Source organism: Lampetra planeri, chromosome 2 (assembly GCF_965212315.1).
Source record: "Lampetra planeri chromosome 2, kcLamPlan1.2.h2, whole genome shotgun sequence".
In the NCBI taxonomy this organism is placed as follows: Eukaryota; Metazoa; Chordata; class Hyperoartia; order Petromyzontiformes; family Petromyzontidae; genus Lampetra; species Lampetra planeri.
Window position 1 is genome coordinate 15,887,428 of NC_136108.1, and position 17,267 is coordinate 15,904,694.

Consider the following 17,267-nt stretch of genomic DNA (forward strand, 5'->3'; position numbering starts at 1 on the left):
TTATTTGCACACTCTGCCATTGTAGTGCAGAATTGGTCCCACTATGGACATTAAATTGAATAAATAATGCTTCATGTCCTTGGCTTTTTTTTTACTGCTTTGTCAGAATCATAATCAGAATATTTATTTTTACTGGAGGAATCCGATGAGCTTTAAAGCAATTTTTCACAGATGTCCAGTAGGGGCGGGTAAGAATGTTACAACTGTAATAGCACTCTGGAGATGGCTTGTGGAATCGGTCCTTTTATTTACTTTCCTCAGTTCACAAGCACTCCCCGTTGCTGGCAGGCAACGGGAAGTGGGCAGACAGATCGCAAGAGATGCACCGCCACGTGGCACTCGGAGCCCCGCTCGCGCGTGGCCCCTCTCTCTCTTCGTTCCTTGTCTGACCACGTGTCCCTCGGCTCTTCCCTTATTTAATGCCTAGGTCACGTGGTACGCTCTAGCCAATCCTTAATAGCCTGCGCTGAATGTTCCAGATTCCTCCAACTCCCGGGACCACGCCCCTGACTTGTCTTCCCATTGGCTGAGGCCAAGAGCAGCAGAACCAATCATCCTAGCTGACATCCCTCGATCACGCCAGGGCCATGCTCCCAGGCTCTCACCCCATTGGCTGTAGAGCAGGACCGGCAGAGCCAATCACCACGTGAACCGGACATAGGCTCTCATTACACAACAACAAACAGTACAAACACACGACAGTAGTGCAAAGTACAAGAAAGGTAAACAAATCACCCAAAAACATACAATTAAAACTAAACCATCCCAATCCTACCAGGCAAAGCCCACCGAGGTATTAACTTATTTTTCAGAAGTGACCAGGCCACAAATGATAGTTCAACAAAGTGGCCCATCATTTGGACATTCAGAGCACCAACAAAATGTAAATCATCTCAATGCATGTTTTAAATGTGGAGGGAAAAACCGGAGGACCACGGGGAGAACATGCAAGCTCAAAATATGCAGGCGTCGGGGTCGGGATAGAACATCCGACCTCCTACATAGCAGGCGAGGAAGATCACATCTCACCACTGTGGAACCCCTTTGATAAATAAATAAAGTATATAAGTTCTCATTGCATAATTAATTCAAAATCTTCGGTAAGGCAGTAAAGCGACAGCAAAAACAGTCCCAGAACATGCCAAGACAACACACAGTCCCTTCATTAAAACAAATGTGTATATTAAAATTTAACTCTCAATACATTGTTAAGGATTACATTTACAAATCATATTTGCAAATGTGGCTGTATTCAACACTAATCTTCTGCTGCAAAATAACGGAGGAAACAAGGTTATTTATTTGATTTTACTTTTATTAATTTTAATTTCAATTTTTTACCTACGTGACTTTACAGAAAAAAACCTAAGAATATGAATAGGAAACAAGGTTGTTCCAAAACGTTGGTGCTGCAATGGCAAAGGCTGTCACCTATTCAATATGGGGTTGTAATTTAAGTTTTGAAGCATTCCGTTTGTTCAATTATGTTATTTATGATATCAGTATTAGGTTAAGAGAATGAAACAGGTTTTTTGTTTGAGGAAAATACCATGATCATCGTGTTTTTAGGATGAAGGAGCAATTTTATTTCTGATAATTGATGTTGAAATAAATCAAGATCGTGTTGGAGATGTTGTTTGACTTCTTTAGAATATTTACCTGCTCCTAGCATGATATTCTCATCAGCAAAGGGATTTAATTATGAGTGATTTAAATTTAGTCCAAGATTATTTGAATATAATGAGAACAGAATTGGCCTCAGCTGGGAAATCTACAGAGGGGGAACGCACTTGAGTCTTGATATATTTTTTAATTGCTCTTTTCACAGGAACAATTATTTAAGTATGCAAGCCACACATCTGTGGGAGATGCTCTCAACCCCTGCTTACCCATCCACTGTGCACAACGACCAATCATTTGTCTTTACAGACTGTTCACGGGCTGTCAGTGAGCGCTTATCGAGGCCGACATGGCACACTGTGGCATTGCCAGCACCCATGCCAGACCCATTTACTGTGTGTCACCCAGTTTTTTTTTACGTAGTAATTTTTTATAATCACCTAACCTATTTGCATAAACTACATGCACAATTGAAATTGATTACAGTTTTTCATGATCATCCATATCTCTACATGACCTTTTCTCTCTCTCATACACTACTTCAAAATTCTGAAAAGAATAATTTTACCACTTCCGTTTTAATTTATAAACCGTTTAAGCGTGACTGCATCTCAAGGCGCTGTACATATGAGGGGGGGGGGGATATATACATTGTGTGGGCTTTTCAAAGGAGAAAGGACGTTACAAAAACATATAATGAGGAAGGTTGCAAGGCAGAGAGAGGAAGGAGATAAAATATTATTGTTTAATTGTAATTACATATGGCAATTTGGAATTACCAATTCTTTACGTGATGTGTATTACCAGGAGAAAATGCGCACATATGGAGAGATAGTGTCCATGTAGCTCAGTAAGCTATTTACTTTCTGGCCTGTCTTTTATCGATCACCTAGTTGTAGCCCAACAGGTGTGCATGATCTGTGCGGTCCACCAACCATGCCTCAAGAGATATTCAGGTGTGTGCTGCCACCCCTGGCTTTCTATGGGACAGCTACTTGAATGAATGTACACTGCCGAAGGCACGAGAGAGGTCTTGTAACGGCTTGTTCAAAGGCTGACTGCTGAATGTGTTGCTCTACAAATTAACGGTTGGTGTTCTGTTGATAGAGGAGACCCACATTGTATTATTGACGTAGTTAGCCCACATGCAATGGGTTGGAAATGACATTGGAAAAATGTTTTATTTTACTTTAAAACCAACATTTTAAGTTGGAAAATGAATCAGTTTCTGATTGGAAATCAGGTGGATTGTTGCAGTACCAGCGTGATGTGACTGATGTTCTGTTTTTCTATTTATTTGGCACACCGAGTGAGTCATGTGCTATGAAGAAGAGCCATTGTCCGAAATGTCGCCGATTCTTTTCTTGTAAGGCAGTGTTGTGGACGAGTATTTAACAAAGACAATTGTGATTGCGTTATAAATAACCGAGGAAATAGCACTGCTGCAATGAGGAACACAGTTGACCTTGATGTGGCTGGGCAGCCCAAATAGGGAAATGTGTGTCAGAGCATTGCCGAGATTCAAAATTTGAACCTCGGATTTGCTACCGGAGGTCAACACATTTACATGAGAAGCACATTTGAGAGTCACGGTTCGGTCACTAATAGCCCTGATGCCTGTATATTTGGAGTTTGTTTGTTAACCCCGTGGTGGCGTGGATTTTTTTCTTTGTTCTGTATATTGATGCCTATTGGGATACGGTACGGGCATTAGAGTCAACTCAATACTCAATTCATCGAATGAGGCTTCTCCATTCAAAGTAGAAATAAAAGTCATTACAGCTGTTAAGGTATAAAACAGGACAGTGATTAAGGCAGTTAATGACAATGAGGCATAATTCCTCGTATGATTAATGTCCCTTGCACACATGCATTTTCACGCTTGCGGTGGCATTCTGTAAGAGTGCATTTACGCTATACAGTATACGTATGTACGTATATTAAACAAAGATCCCTCATTTAGTCTTCAACAGACTGTCGGGGCCAGTGAGCATCTATGAAAGCCGCCACGGCACACAATGGGGTGGGTGGCCAACGCCACGCCTGGCTGCCTTTGACTTCCCAGTGGCGATGTTTATACATTGCATCAGGTACTCATTTAAGGCTGAGTTGACCTAGGGGAGGCCCAGGATCGGTTCAGATTATCGTCACCGCTGTTGACTGTGAGTGGGAATCGAACCCGGATCGCCAGGTTTGCTCCCGATTTTATATATAGACACAAAAACACACTACGAAAATCATCCATAATATAGTTTTTTTTTGGGTTAGATCGCGTAAATATAGAAATGTCGTTAAACCCGCCACCACCCGACACCACCAATTAGTAAGGTTTGTCACGTAAACAGAACATGCCAATTCGTTACTAGTACAGCACACCGATGTGTTGGAGAGCAAAGCCACAGCATTTACAATCTGAGTACGACGTTTGTAAATTTTGGAAAAGGAAACCATCTTTGGAAATTGTGTTTAATGTTTTTATTCAGATGCACCAAATAACAATGCAACACTGACCTTTAAGTTATGTTGACCCACCTCTGAATGTGAATGCAATGACATGTATGAAAACGTTTCTATGCAACTGCACATACACACACACACCTGCAAGAACATATTACACACTCACAATGACATATGTGAGTGTGTACCCACAGTTCACACCTATTCTAATTCTGTAATTATTCAGCCATTAAAATGTTCTCTCCGATCAAAACGTAGGTCACATCCACACATGCAGGCAAGTGCACGATTCATTGTTAAACATACAATTCGGTTAGACTGCATTGGCAGTGGCACACAAGCACAAATAACAAAACAAATTTCACTACCTTCATCAATAACAACGTGGCCTTGGAACAAAAGGAGGAATACAATAGGCGATGTCTTAGTGCAATGGCCCTGTGGTGAAAGGACATATTTGAGGCGTCACCTATTATATGCAGTTTTATTGACAAATGTGAGGTTGCTTTAGTGCGCTTCATTGTGCGTAAATGTAGAGCACAGGTAAAATTCAGGCTATGCATTAGGTTCAACCTCATCCAATGTGTCCAACATCCATTAAACAAATCAATGTTTCTGATGTGCATTGAAGGCCACAGCATTACATTGATACTCTTGTCTTTTTGGTTTATATTTGGTGCTGTAATGCACGTTAATGTATTTTGCTCCACCCTAGGGATTTGCTTTAATTGGTGCATCTAATCCTGGAGCTGATCTAAAGACATATACCACCACAAACTCCACCGATTTCCAATAGTGCCTTTTTATTCGTGTGCCACACAGTGCCACTAAGACTGCCATGCAAGTCAGGCTGTTTTACATTCATTGAGACAGCCTTTCCAACGCGGTAGTTCTGTGGTTACATAATTAAAATGTCGAATGCTGTCACTAATAAAATACAAAAAATCATAACATCAGCGTAGCATAGCTGGGTAATATAATTAATTCTTTGTGTGCTGTCAAGTTTTTGTAGATGCAGTACAAATGATAAGGGATGCTCCACTCATCAAATGATGGATCTGGTGATTTTGACATCGATTTGCAATGGTGCCAAATTTACCCTGGTAGAAGATCTACAGCTCATCCGCCAGCCATAAATAAATTTTTTCCCACGTATTTTATTTCCTATTGCTTGAAAGAAGTGGTTCTTAACCTTTACTGCAGCCTTGTACCCCCTTTGGTTCTCAATCGCAAAACAAAAAATGTTAATTAACACATATGTTTGATGAAACAAAGTAAGTTATCCCTACGTGGCTGCCATTAAACTGTGTTTTCAATTATTTACCTTCTAAAAAAACAATCTGGCCATGTCTCGCACCCCCAGAAAGGGCAGCCCGCACCCCCAAGGGTGCGTGCACCCCAGGATAAGAAACCGCTGTTATAAAGCATCCCAATCCAGTACGTGTTTGAGCTTTGATATCTATCATTTAAAAACATTCGTCTTCCTATGGAGCAGTGGCTCTCAGCCTGTGGTTCCGTGGACTGCTGGCACAGGTCCGCAAAGCCATAGGAAGTGGACCGCGGAACTGTTGCAGATATACATTTTCATCACAAAACACCAGATATTTTTTGTACCGTATGGTGGTCTGTGAAAATTATTTCAGGGTTGACAGTGTTCCACACGTCCATAAAGGTTTGTAACCACTGCTATAGAGTAAATATACTTGAACGTATATATAGCAAGCAAACTCATTATGCCTTTCATTATAGGTGATCGATATTGGTTTTAGCTTTGAACAGGGCCCCTATATTTTAAATGGAGTATTCTTGCCAATTACCATCTCGTTTTACAGCAGAATTTGTTTAACAAACCTAACTGCCGATGGGACCCAGAAGGTCACAACCGGTCCAGAGATTGCTTGCTTTATCAAATGCTGCTTTGTAATATTGGTCTGGACAGCCAAGAGCCTGATGGACTAAATCATTGCTATTTACACGTGGAGACGGAATATATTTGCTTTTATATACTTTACAGCAGTGGTTTCCAACCTTTTTTGGCTGCTGTATGCACCCCTTGTTGAATTTTGTATCAACCGAGTATCCCATTTGCCTCATCCAACATGGTTCTGAGAAATACATGTATGAATAATTAACATAAATATATGAACCTCATAATAAAGGCTTTTGGGTTAGATCGCGTTGTTTATAAATGTGTCGCAGCCCTCCACCACCCGACATGGCCAATCAGTAAAAAATGTGTCACGTTGACAAAAGACAAATAGTTCACTACTTTAGCCCACCGGTGTGTTGAGGGAATCCACAACATTAACAATTTTTGAGTACGACGTTTCGCTGGTAATGACATTCAGCATCATCGGGCAATTTGCCAGAATGGTGAAGCCCTTCACTTGCTCCCGGTCTTAAATAGAGCAGCAGCAGGGTGACGTCATCATTTAACCCAATCAGGTGCAGAGATCAGAGGCGGAGGGGGGGGGTATTGTAATTATATAATAGATTAGTAATCAGGTAATTGTTATGATTAGTAATCAGTTGTAGATTAGTAATTAGTTGTAATGTGTATTATTTAATAACTGAACCCAAACACTATACCCAATCATGTGCAGAAATCAGAGGTGGTGGAGGGGGGGTTAAAGTAGTGAACTATTTGTCTTTTGTCAACGTGACACATTTTTTACTGATTGGCTGTGTCGGGTAGTGGAGTGTTGCGCCACATTTATAAATAATGCGATCTAACCGAAAAAAACCTTTATTATGAATAATATTGGTCGTGAAAGCCTACGTGATAAATATATTAACCTACGTCAGCAGCCCTCCCGCTGTGTTTGATTAACACCTGATGACTGTTGCTTGTGTTGCGATCGAAACGTCGTGATCTATAATTTTTTCTACCTACGTGACTTTACCGAAAGAACCAAAGAGTATTGTCCATTTTGTGAGGTATTCTAACTCGCTCGTATTTTGTCGTAGTAATTTTATTTTGGAAGATTCATACATGATTATTATTCAACAATGACGCCTCGTATGCAAAAAATTCACACATTTATAAATCACTTCACGTACCCCCCCCCCCCCCCCTGGGGCATTTCCACCTACCCCCAGAGGTTTGCGTACCCCGGGTTGAGAACCGCTGCTGTGCAGTATGGTGTTCATAATAGTGTAATGACTCCAGTGATAAAATTGGTAAAAAAAAATATTTTGTGAGGTTTATTTAATAACATAGAGCTTATGATATTTGCAGTCTCGTTCCAACAGTGGACATTAGCAGGCCAGCAAGTAAAGCTCACATTCGGTATATTCCTGTTTGTACCGCTGCCAAATACACACACGTTTTACTCGCTTTACTCTGGCAGTTGTCAACCCGAAGCTTCACTATTCTCTAAATTAGCAGCATGTGGTTATGTGCTGAATTTCTTCTCTTCATTCTGAGTATTTTTGTTCTGCCTGAAATGCCATCTTGTTGAATGCGTTATATAAAATAAACCTAGCACAATGGCAGTTTAACAGAATTGATTTCTGCATGTAGAGAAGTTTTTTTCCATGAAATGGAAATGTATACGGTAATAGCTTGATGCTATTAAACGTCATTGGCTGAGCCATGATTAGTTTGGTCTTGGTGAGCTTGTTTTTTTTTCCATATAAATAGTGGATGCTGATTTGTTAGCCAACCACTGATTAAGGCACCCATCCACATAGGGCATTAGTTTGCATTAATAGAATATTATACGGGGTTTTTTAAAACGAGAACTAGAGATTCAGTGCTCAGACAAAGAGATGTCTCGGCTTTCAAAAAGGTTTAGGATTTTTCTGATGGGTAGCTCAGGGTTTTCTATAAAGTTTGTTGTATCTGTAAATGGATTTTTCCCTGTAGAAATGCCAGGTTGAATAATCATAAAAATATATTTTCTCGAAGAGTTTGAATACATTAGCATTTTAATATGTTTCTTCCTTTTAAATGTATTGCAATTATTGATTTGCCAGAAACAAAATCTGTTTTGTGCATGCTCCAATGCTTTTGGCAATTTCTTCTTGTAATGAAAGTTGCTGAGGACAAAATTGAGATCTTTAACCACTCCATATAAAGCTTCTGGCTAATTAGTCGCTGGATTACTCAACAGACATGTCCCCTCTTCAACCATTATATATACGGAGTGGTAGCTCTTGTAATCTCTCATTTACATGATACAGCTGTCGTGGCTGTGACGGTTCCACCTGAAGACGGAAGCTTGTGTTGCCTCCGAAACGTCGTGATTTTTATTTTATTTTACTTTTATTAATTTAAATTTTTTACCTACGTGACTTTACCGAAAAAAACCTAAGAATATGTCACTGTTATCATAATTTTGATTCTCATGATAATAATCCTCTGAATCTACACCTAACAGTATCTACCATCCGTACTGAAAGAACATCAGGCATTCCCAGCATGTGCAGTAGTTGATAAATATATTTAGCCATGTGGATGTCTGGTAAAACATACACATAGTTAAATAGATTTCACGTCTCGTGAGATTGCTATACTAACTGCTTACTTCACTGTTACAAGTGTGCCTTGCGTAATTTGTTTGAAATGGTGAAGGTGTGAAGGCACTTATCTCGTCAAGAATCTGGTCTAAAAACTGAATGAGGCCTAACTAGTATAAATAATTGCAGGTTGGCATGGCAGGAGAGAACTCCACTCTCTTGCCAACAACGACACCCGTATTTGGTTTATTTATAACTTCACATCCTTCTCTCCGCTAATTGGCACTACCCTGCATGCGTGCCATTAATATTTGATAATTGGCACATCCGGGGAGAGGTCACCATGTGTGCAGTATGTCCCCTGTCCCTGCATGTGTGTGTGTGCTTGTGCTAGTGGGGAGCGGTAGTGTAGCGGTTAGCGCGCTGCACTACGAACCTGGCGACCCGGGTTCGATTCCCGCTCACGGCAAACACTAGTGACGATTATCTGAACCGGTCCTGGGCCTCCCCTAGGTCGACTCAGCCTCAAATGAGTACCTGGTGCGATGTGTAAACATTGCCGCTAGGGAGACAAAGGCGGTCGGGCGTGGTTGCTGGCCACCCACCCCCTCGTGTACCGTTCCGGCCTTCATAGGTGCTCGCTAACAGCACTTGCCCCTACAGTCTGTTAAGGCTATACGGGGGATCTTTGTACTGCATGGGGAGCAGTAGCATAGTGATAACCGCTGTCACCCGAGTTCGATTACTGCTCATTGCCAACAATCAGTGGTGAATGTTTGAACCGGTCTTGGGCATCCCCTAGGTCGATTCAATTTCAAATGAGTACCGTAGTGCACTGGCGAGCCAAATGAGGTCTGCAACGGTGCTGTCTGACCACACGGACGATGTTCATCTTTCTTCTTGGTTCTTTCGGTAAAGTCACGTAGAAGGTAAATAATAAAATAATGAAAATAAAATAATAATATAATATATATATTTTTTTCCCTTCTACGTGACCTTACCTGAAAGAACCAAGAAGATGAATCCCTGCAGTCACGAAAGCTTTAAATCGAGATGTCCATCTTTGTTTGCCGTGTGGTGGTGCAGCTCGTGACCGATGCCCTGCTGTCGCTGTGCACCGTGTACCCGCGGAGGAACCTGCCCGCGGACCAGTGGCGTGCCGTGCAGCTGCTTAGCCTCATCAGCGCGCCGGCCACCATGATCAACCCCGCACAGTCCGACACGGTGAGCGGACAGACGACGCAAGCGCCTGGCTGACTCTCATATTCACGATGCACTCGATTATCCCATAGGTCGGTACAGCAGGATATGCCCAAGACATTGTTACCAGACTTGTAGGTATTGTGTCTGTAGATTTGAAGCTTTCGTGACTGCAAGGATTCATACTCTTAGTTTTTTCGGTAAAGTCACGTAGGTAAAAAATGAAATTAAAATTAATAAAAATAAAATAATAAAAATCACGACGTTTCGGAGGCAACACAAGCTTCCGTCTTCAGGTGTGACGGTTTCACCTGAAGACGGAAGCTTGTGCTGCCTCCGAAACGTCGTGATTTTTATTCTTTTATTTTTATTAATTTTAATTTCATTTTTTACCTACGTGACTTTACCGAAAAAACTAAGAGTATTGTGTCTGTGCCATATTTTATACGCCTATGTATGTGTTTATAATCGCGGCTTTTATTCTCTTGCCACTCGCTATCAGAGCGTATTACATGCCTCCCTACAGATGGAGCTGTAGAAAAGCTAATCTGTGAGGTGCTGAAATCAATAGTGAGGAGGCAAATATGAATGGGTACAAATATATAATACATGTATATCCCCCAATATAGTGTGATAAAGTTCCTATTCAATATGGACAATGCAGTGCGCTGTTGGGTACTGTGCTTGAATGTATAATTGTGTGTGTATTTGGAATGCAATACAGTATGGTTGCATTAATATGTGCCACGTGGTAATGTGTGTTGAAACATTTTACGAACAAATGAGAGACATGGCGATAAGACGTGTAAATACCGTGCATACAGATGCATGACTTTGAATTGTTATATTTAAATAATGTTTTTTAAAATGTAAAACATTCCAACACAAATCTATGATATTTGCACACTCATCTTCACAGAGGTTTCGTTTGTGTGTATGAATGTATAGTTTGTTAAAGTTATATTTTATCTTGAAATGCAGATCAACATTGGCATCGTTAAAATGCAAGCTTTGTTGATGACAACTCCATCATCATCAGACCTGACCATGCACCAGTTAACCGAGAAATGCCAAACTCAAAATAACGCAGTTGTACAAGTGTAATAATGCGTACTCACTGGAGAACATCTGTATTGTTCTTGACAACGCCAGACTTATTGCATTCGCCAAAATGTCCTGGAAGCGGTGTTCTAGCCACTTTTTTAATCAGTTCGCTCGTGATGTAATTTATGCCTTCAAATAATTGCATTATAATCCTATAGATACTCTTTGGTTCTTTCGGTAAAGTCACGTAGGTATGAAATAAAATAAATCACGACGTTTCGGGCGCAACACAAGCGTCCGTCATCAGGTGGGAAAGCGTGGTTTGTTGCTGATAACGGACGCTTGTGATTTATTTTATTTTATATCTACGTGACTTTACCGAAAGAACCAAAGAGTATGGATTCCTGCAGTCACGAAAGCTTCAAATCAAAATCCTATAGACGTTGATGGTATACTTTCCTGCATTAATATCACCTGAAATGTATTTTTTGTCCCCGCAGATGCCGTGTGAATACTTATCCCTTGACAGCATGGAGAAGTGGATCGTCTGTGAGTAATATAGGCTATTTGGCCACAGTCACTTTAAGTATATAAGAGTGTCTGTTAAAGGTGTCTGTCTTAAACTATTCGAGAATTATAATCAGAAAATATTTTTAACCATGAGGTTGAAATGCTGGGCACATTTCCTGCATGGACTTGAGTTTTAAAGCCAAAACGTGTTAGTGCTCTTCAATGCTTGAATGTTCAAAACGTTAAAATCTGAAGTATTGGGCTCTCTCATAAATCTCGAGACATCCGTGGATGGATATCAGCTGCCACCTTGTTTATGGGATAGAGTGTTGCTCCCTCACATGTGTAGGGTTTACTCCAGGTGCTCCGGTTTCCTCCTAAATGTTTAAACACTCACCAATTGACTGAAAACGTCTTTATATATAGAGAACTGCAGAGCAGTTTTTGGCGACGGCTCACCGCCCGCCAGCCTTCCAGCTTGGTCCGTGATTTCTCAGCGATTGTGAGATGTCATTTACATGATCAACGACGCTAAATACAATTGACAATTCTGTTTTTTACGTATGTTACCAACACCTCGGCAGACACGCAGAGGTTTGTAGCGATGAGACCCATACGATAAAATCTTCACACTACCAAGTGAGCGCATGTAGTTTTATTCACCCAGCCCCAGACTTTGTAATTCCGTATGCATAGATGATATTTTTGTGGACACCTGTACACGTATATTTTCCATAATAAGCCATACATTTAGTTGTGTGATGTTGCGTAAAAAGTACTGTAATAGTCACTTTCATGTGGTTTAAACTAGCTGGGTTCACGTTTATTAATACGTTGTGTTTGTGTTATTGGTGTCAAATTATTCAATTGCATTTTCAATAAGCACACGATCAAGTGTATTTCAAAGCAATATTTGTTTGATGTATTTGGAGCAACCAATTAAGGCAATAGCTTCGCCATGTCACTGCGATCCCCTCCGTGTTTAAGATCAAGGCTTAAATTGCACACTTCAGGCAGATTATATTATTTGTGATTCTTACTCACATACGCCCTCAGCAGAGCTGAGGCCTTCAAAAAGTGAGTCTATCAAAGCTGCAGTGGTGCCACACATCTTTCCCTTGTCCTACCCTACATTACCAAAGTGTAATTTTTCGCATGAATGGTGAAAGGTGGGAAGGTTACAGGCAAGGGAGATTGGCAGCAGAGACATGGAGGTTTAGCGCCGCTTACGTTTGAAACGTGGATGTATAAAAAGTGCCCCTCAGAGGCTCAAAGAAGCAAATATTGATTTCAATTTGTTGACACGTGAGAGCCAAGTGCCAACACATTGTTGCAAATAAACACCACAGTGAAATATAAAATCGAGTTGTAAAATCATAACATGTTTATATTATCATGGTTTATCGATTTTTGTTCTACAGTGACATGCAATATATTCATCCGGTTGGCATCGATTGTGTTGCATTGCAGTCTTATTTTCTAGTAAATCAATTCAGATATATTTGTTTTACTTTTAAATATGCAATGATATTCTAAATCCATATTGATGCCCAAATTAGCACTGCATCCTTGAGAAAATTCATATTGCTTATTTAATCATAGGCCATAAACTCATGATGAAAGTAAATTATTTCATAGTCATGGAATGTTATTTAAAACAATCTGACATCTCACTGGTATATTCTGCAGTTGTTTGGCAGCATTAATTGTGTGTACGTGTTGAAAATACATACTGATACATTAATGGAAAACAGATTTGTCAACGATTTTAATTATTTTAGTCAGTAATGACTATGGACCATAATAGAGTTTTTTTTGGGTTAGATCGCGTAAATATATAAATGTGTCGTTAAAACTCACCACCACCCGACACAGACAACTAGTAAGGGTTTACTCTCCAACACACCGGTGTGCTGTACTAGTGACGAATTGGCTACGTTCTGTTTACGTAATAAACCTTACTAGTTGGCTGTGTCGGGTGGTGGCGGGTTTAACAACACATTTATATATTTACGCCATCTAACCCAAAAAACCTCTAATATGGATGACATTGGTCGCGAAACCCTACGTGTTAAAGATGACTAAGAAGTAGACAAAAGTCATCAAGCATGATAATTCTGCGACTCCCCACCCCAAACCTAGCATGTCTATGGCAAGATGAAATGAACCAGACTGATTGGTTTAACTGATTGGAATAACTAAGAGTAGACAATATTTTGACAATTGTAGTTGACTAGAAATAAGGGAATGACTACATATGAAATTCTAGATGTGAAGCTTTCGTGACTGCAAGGATTCATATTCTTAGGTTTTTTCGGTAAAGTCACGTAGGTAAAAAATTAAAATTAATAAAAGTGAAATAAAAATAAAATAAAAATCACGACGTTTCGGAGGCAACACAAGCTTCCGTCTTCAGGTGGAACCTCACTTGATACAGCAATCTTGCTGTGACGGTTCCACCTGAAGACGGAAGCTTGTGTTGCCTCCGAAACGTCGTGATTTTTATTTTATTTTTATTTTACTTTTATTAATTAAAATTTTTTACCTACGTTACTTTACATATGAAATCCCCAGACTAGGACTTGGATGAAATTTAACAGGATTGTCGGCGATTATACGAAGATTTAAAAAAAACTCTTAACTAAATTAACACTGTCTCTGGGCCATCTCCCCACGTGCCACCTCCAGTCGGATTCCTGCTGTGCCACAGTACCCTCAACACCGACCAGAATGCTCAGATGCTGTGGAAGCTGGCACTTAGCAGTGGCTTCTGCCTCCGCTTGTTCCGCGATGAGATCTTCCACTTCCACAAAGTGACCGAGGAGCTCTTCACCAACATGAAGGGGTGAGAATGCGGCCACACATCACCTCATTTACCGGCCTGCACAGTACGTGACCAGGATAACATCAACAAAGCATCATTGGATGCCAAAGCCAAAGCGAATCACGATTGGTGTCCGGATGATGCTCGAAATATACCGTAATTATCCCGGCTGTAAAAGAGCCGTTCGATGTTTGAAGGTCGCTTTTTTACACCGTGCACGATTGTCTTTGGCATCCTTTGATCATTTATTGGCTAAATGTATTTTTTGCACATAGTGTAGCTTGACTAATTTGCTCACAGCCTGCCTCCGAAATTCAGCTTCATCTTCGTTTGATGGTGGGATGCTCCTTCTACCCAAATGCTACATGTAGTCACATGCTCATCTAGCTGATAGCTCTCTGCATCTGCCATTTGGTACATAAGCTCGCAGTATATTTCTTGCTTTTGACGTAAGATACAATTTTGATTGCTGAATAAAAAAAAATGAATCGGGTGCTGGAATAAATACTTCTACATCCCATTATTTTACACTTGCCATCACAGCGTGAGGCACTTTGCCAGCCTTTATGCTGGGCACATTTGCCGCTTGCACGTCCATTCGTTACGCGCGTGCACGACTCTGAGTTTCCACAAGAATCCGTGCATCTGCTGCGCACGCGCCGCGTGCTGCTTTTTACGTGCGCACGTTTGCTCGCTCTCTCTTCGCATATTCGGTGCACACGCGTTGCTCGCACGATCATGCGGCCCGCTCTTGCGTGCGGGCGGGCACCCGAGCCACGCTCCACCGCTTCCGTGCATTAAAGAGCCATCACGAGCCGCCCACCGAATCGCGTGTGTGCACTGCTGTTTTATCTGTTGAGACAGATGGTGTGTGTTTAGCAGAAGCAAGTTAAGCAATAAAGCAACCGTGAGATCGTAAGCTATGGTGCCGTCTTTGTTACGAATTCCCGTTCGGATGCCATCCAGTGAGTGAATTGGCGAGGGTCCCTTGTGCTCGTACATGGTACCGCCGCTTTTCTTGTGCGTCGTGGAACTTGGGTACGAGTAGGAACGCGTTTGTTAGCTGGCACAGGTGCACGTCACAAACGATGCAATGTAATTTTATGCTGCTGCTGCTGCTGGGAGAGTGACATATGTGGCACAGGCAGCAGGTGAGCCAGCAGAATTTGTGTTACGTGCAGTCCAATGCCATAAATCTTCCCGGAATAAACTGGCAGTTGTAATGACATGGCTCTGTGAACTGCACAATTGGGATTTTGGGACACACTCAGAATTCATATCGGGAAAAAAAGGTCCTGCAGCAACGCTAATTGCAAGACGTTTCATTTATGTTTCACTTTTCAAATGTGTTCATGTCACGTTTTTCTGTAGGTACAACAAACGTGTTGCTGATATCCGAGAGTGTAAGGAGCAAGCCCTCTCCCAAGCGTAAGTTGTAAAAATCATTCTCCCGAGTTTTTTGGGATATTATCACTGACATTTCAAGAGAAAATAAAAACTGCCTCGAAGAACACTTCAATGGCAGTTTGTTCATTTTCGCAGCAACGCTTTAAAATTCAAGACATCCCGTCAAATAATATATCGGGTAGAACCTTTCTGTGTATGATGTGAGGCTGCCCTCTACTGGCCTAAAAACCGTCCTGGATCCGAATGTCACTTTATTTTGGTGATTTCGAAAAGTGTATTGGTTTAGCCATGTTTGTTTGTTGTAGTACAGAGTTAGTCTGATGGCCTTAATCTAAGTTGTCTTGTGGTTGTTGTTGGTTGTTTGACTTGCATCCCACTGGGATTTTTGCACACAGCGTTGGTGTACGGTGTTTTTTCTGCAATATTTTGCTGTCTTTTCTTGTATTTTCTGTTTGCACTCAGTCACATATTCACTTTAAGATGTTTTTTTGTTCATGTTTTAGTTTTTTGTTTGTTGCGGTTGTACCCGATTCAAGAGCCGAATGGCTCACAGGGCTATACCTAATAAATGAACTTGAACTTGCACTTGCTCTGCATCTACATCAGCCATACGTAAGAAGAAGATTAAGAGCCAACCGAAACGCATAAATGTTTTTATGTTCGGGTCTTTAAAGTGATACACTGTAGTCTCAACCAGGTTAGCGATTGCCCCACAGAAGGTTTAGCATGTAACGACTTAAAGGTCAACACTTATTGTTACGTTAATTTTGATTTATCTTCTCCGCCTAATTATCTCTTGTTCTTAAATGTTACGTCAAAAAAGAAATCATAAACCCAACCAATATCACCTAACCGCATTTCCACCCTCAGGTAATTGTCTGCCCCAATGAAAGCCGTTGTGACACTTTTTACTTTAGGTATTCTAAACATCTTCTTTGATAGTAAAGGTGTACATGTTAGTGCTTGGTGCTTGCGTGCATGTATGTTGACCTTCTTTCGCACTGTACATAGCCAACCATGCTAATCGGTTGTACGGGGCAAGGACGACACTTGCTTACATGTGTATGGGCCCATGCAGAGAGGATATGTGGTGTTTTATGGCAATGACAGGAGAAGCAACTTTGCTGTTGGGAATATATTAATGTCAGAATCGGCTGTGGATGGGACCTATAGTTCATCGACCAAGAGGAAGCTCTGATGCCAGATGGTTGGATGCGACTAAAAATAATGATTCAGCAGACCTTGGAGGTGTCGATTGTGCAACCGTTGCCTATCCGAAGAAATCGACGGAGTGAAGAGGAATAAATGACGTTGGCTTTGGTGTAACTTGATCATGTTATAACCACGTTGCGTCACTTTTCAGTGTACTCGGGGTTGACGAAAGGATTGCACGTCTGAGTTCCTGTTACGTTTGCACCTGTGGTGGTACGACAGGGGCCTGATGCACCGGGAGCGCAGGAAGTTTCTCCGCGCGTCTCTGAAGGAGCTCTGCACAGTGTTGGCCGACCAGCCCGGCCTGCTGGGACCCAAGGTAAGCCTGTCTGGCTGGGCCCCACTGCATCGCTCCAAACACCCCGGCTATCATCCAAGACTCAGGTCAACCATGTCATTATTCCACATTGCAATGTGAATACATGTATTTCAACAATAATAGGGTTTTTCTCCTTGTTTTTTCTGGCAACAAAACTGACACCTTTTTACAAGGATTCATGTCTGCATTCACCACAATACTTGCAGTCAAAAT

General features: G+C 41.2%; 1 protein-coding gene across 2 annotated transcripts in view; it reads left to right on the forward strand.

The window, feature by feature from the left end:
* Positions 1-17,267, forward strand: part of LOC144728958 (nck-associated protein 1-like) — a 130,501-nt gene that overhangs the window by 52,511 nt on the left and 60,723 nt on the right. For both annotated transcript variants that reach the window (XM_078608747.1, XM_078608757.1), the window contains exons 7-11: positions 9,625-9,762; positions 11,283-11,331; positions 13,981-14,137; positions 15,488-15,544; positions 16,958-17,054. In XM_078608747.1, coding sequence (XP_078464873.1) covers positions 9,625-9,762; positions 11,283-11,331; positions 13,981-14,137; positions 15,488-15,544; positions 16,958-17,054 — 498 coding nt within the window. The remainder of the gene's footprint in view (positions 1-9,624; positions 9,763-11,282; positions 11,332-13,980; positions 14,138-15,487; positions 15,545-16,957; positions 17,055-17,267) is intronic.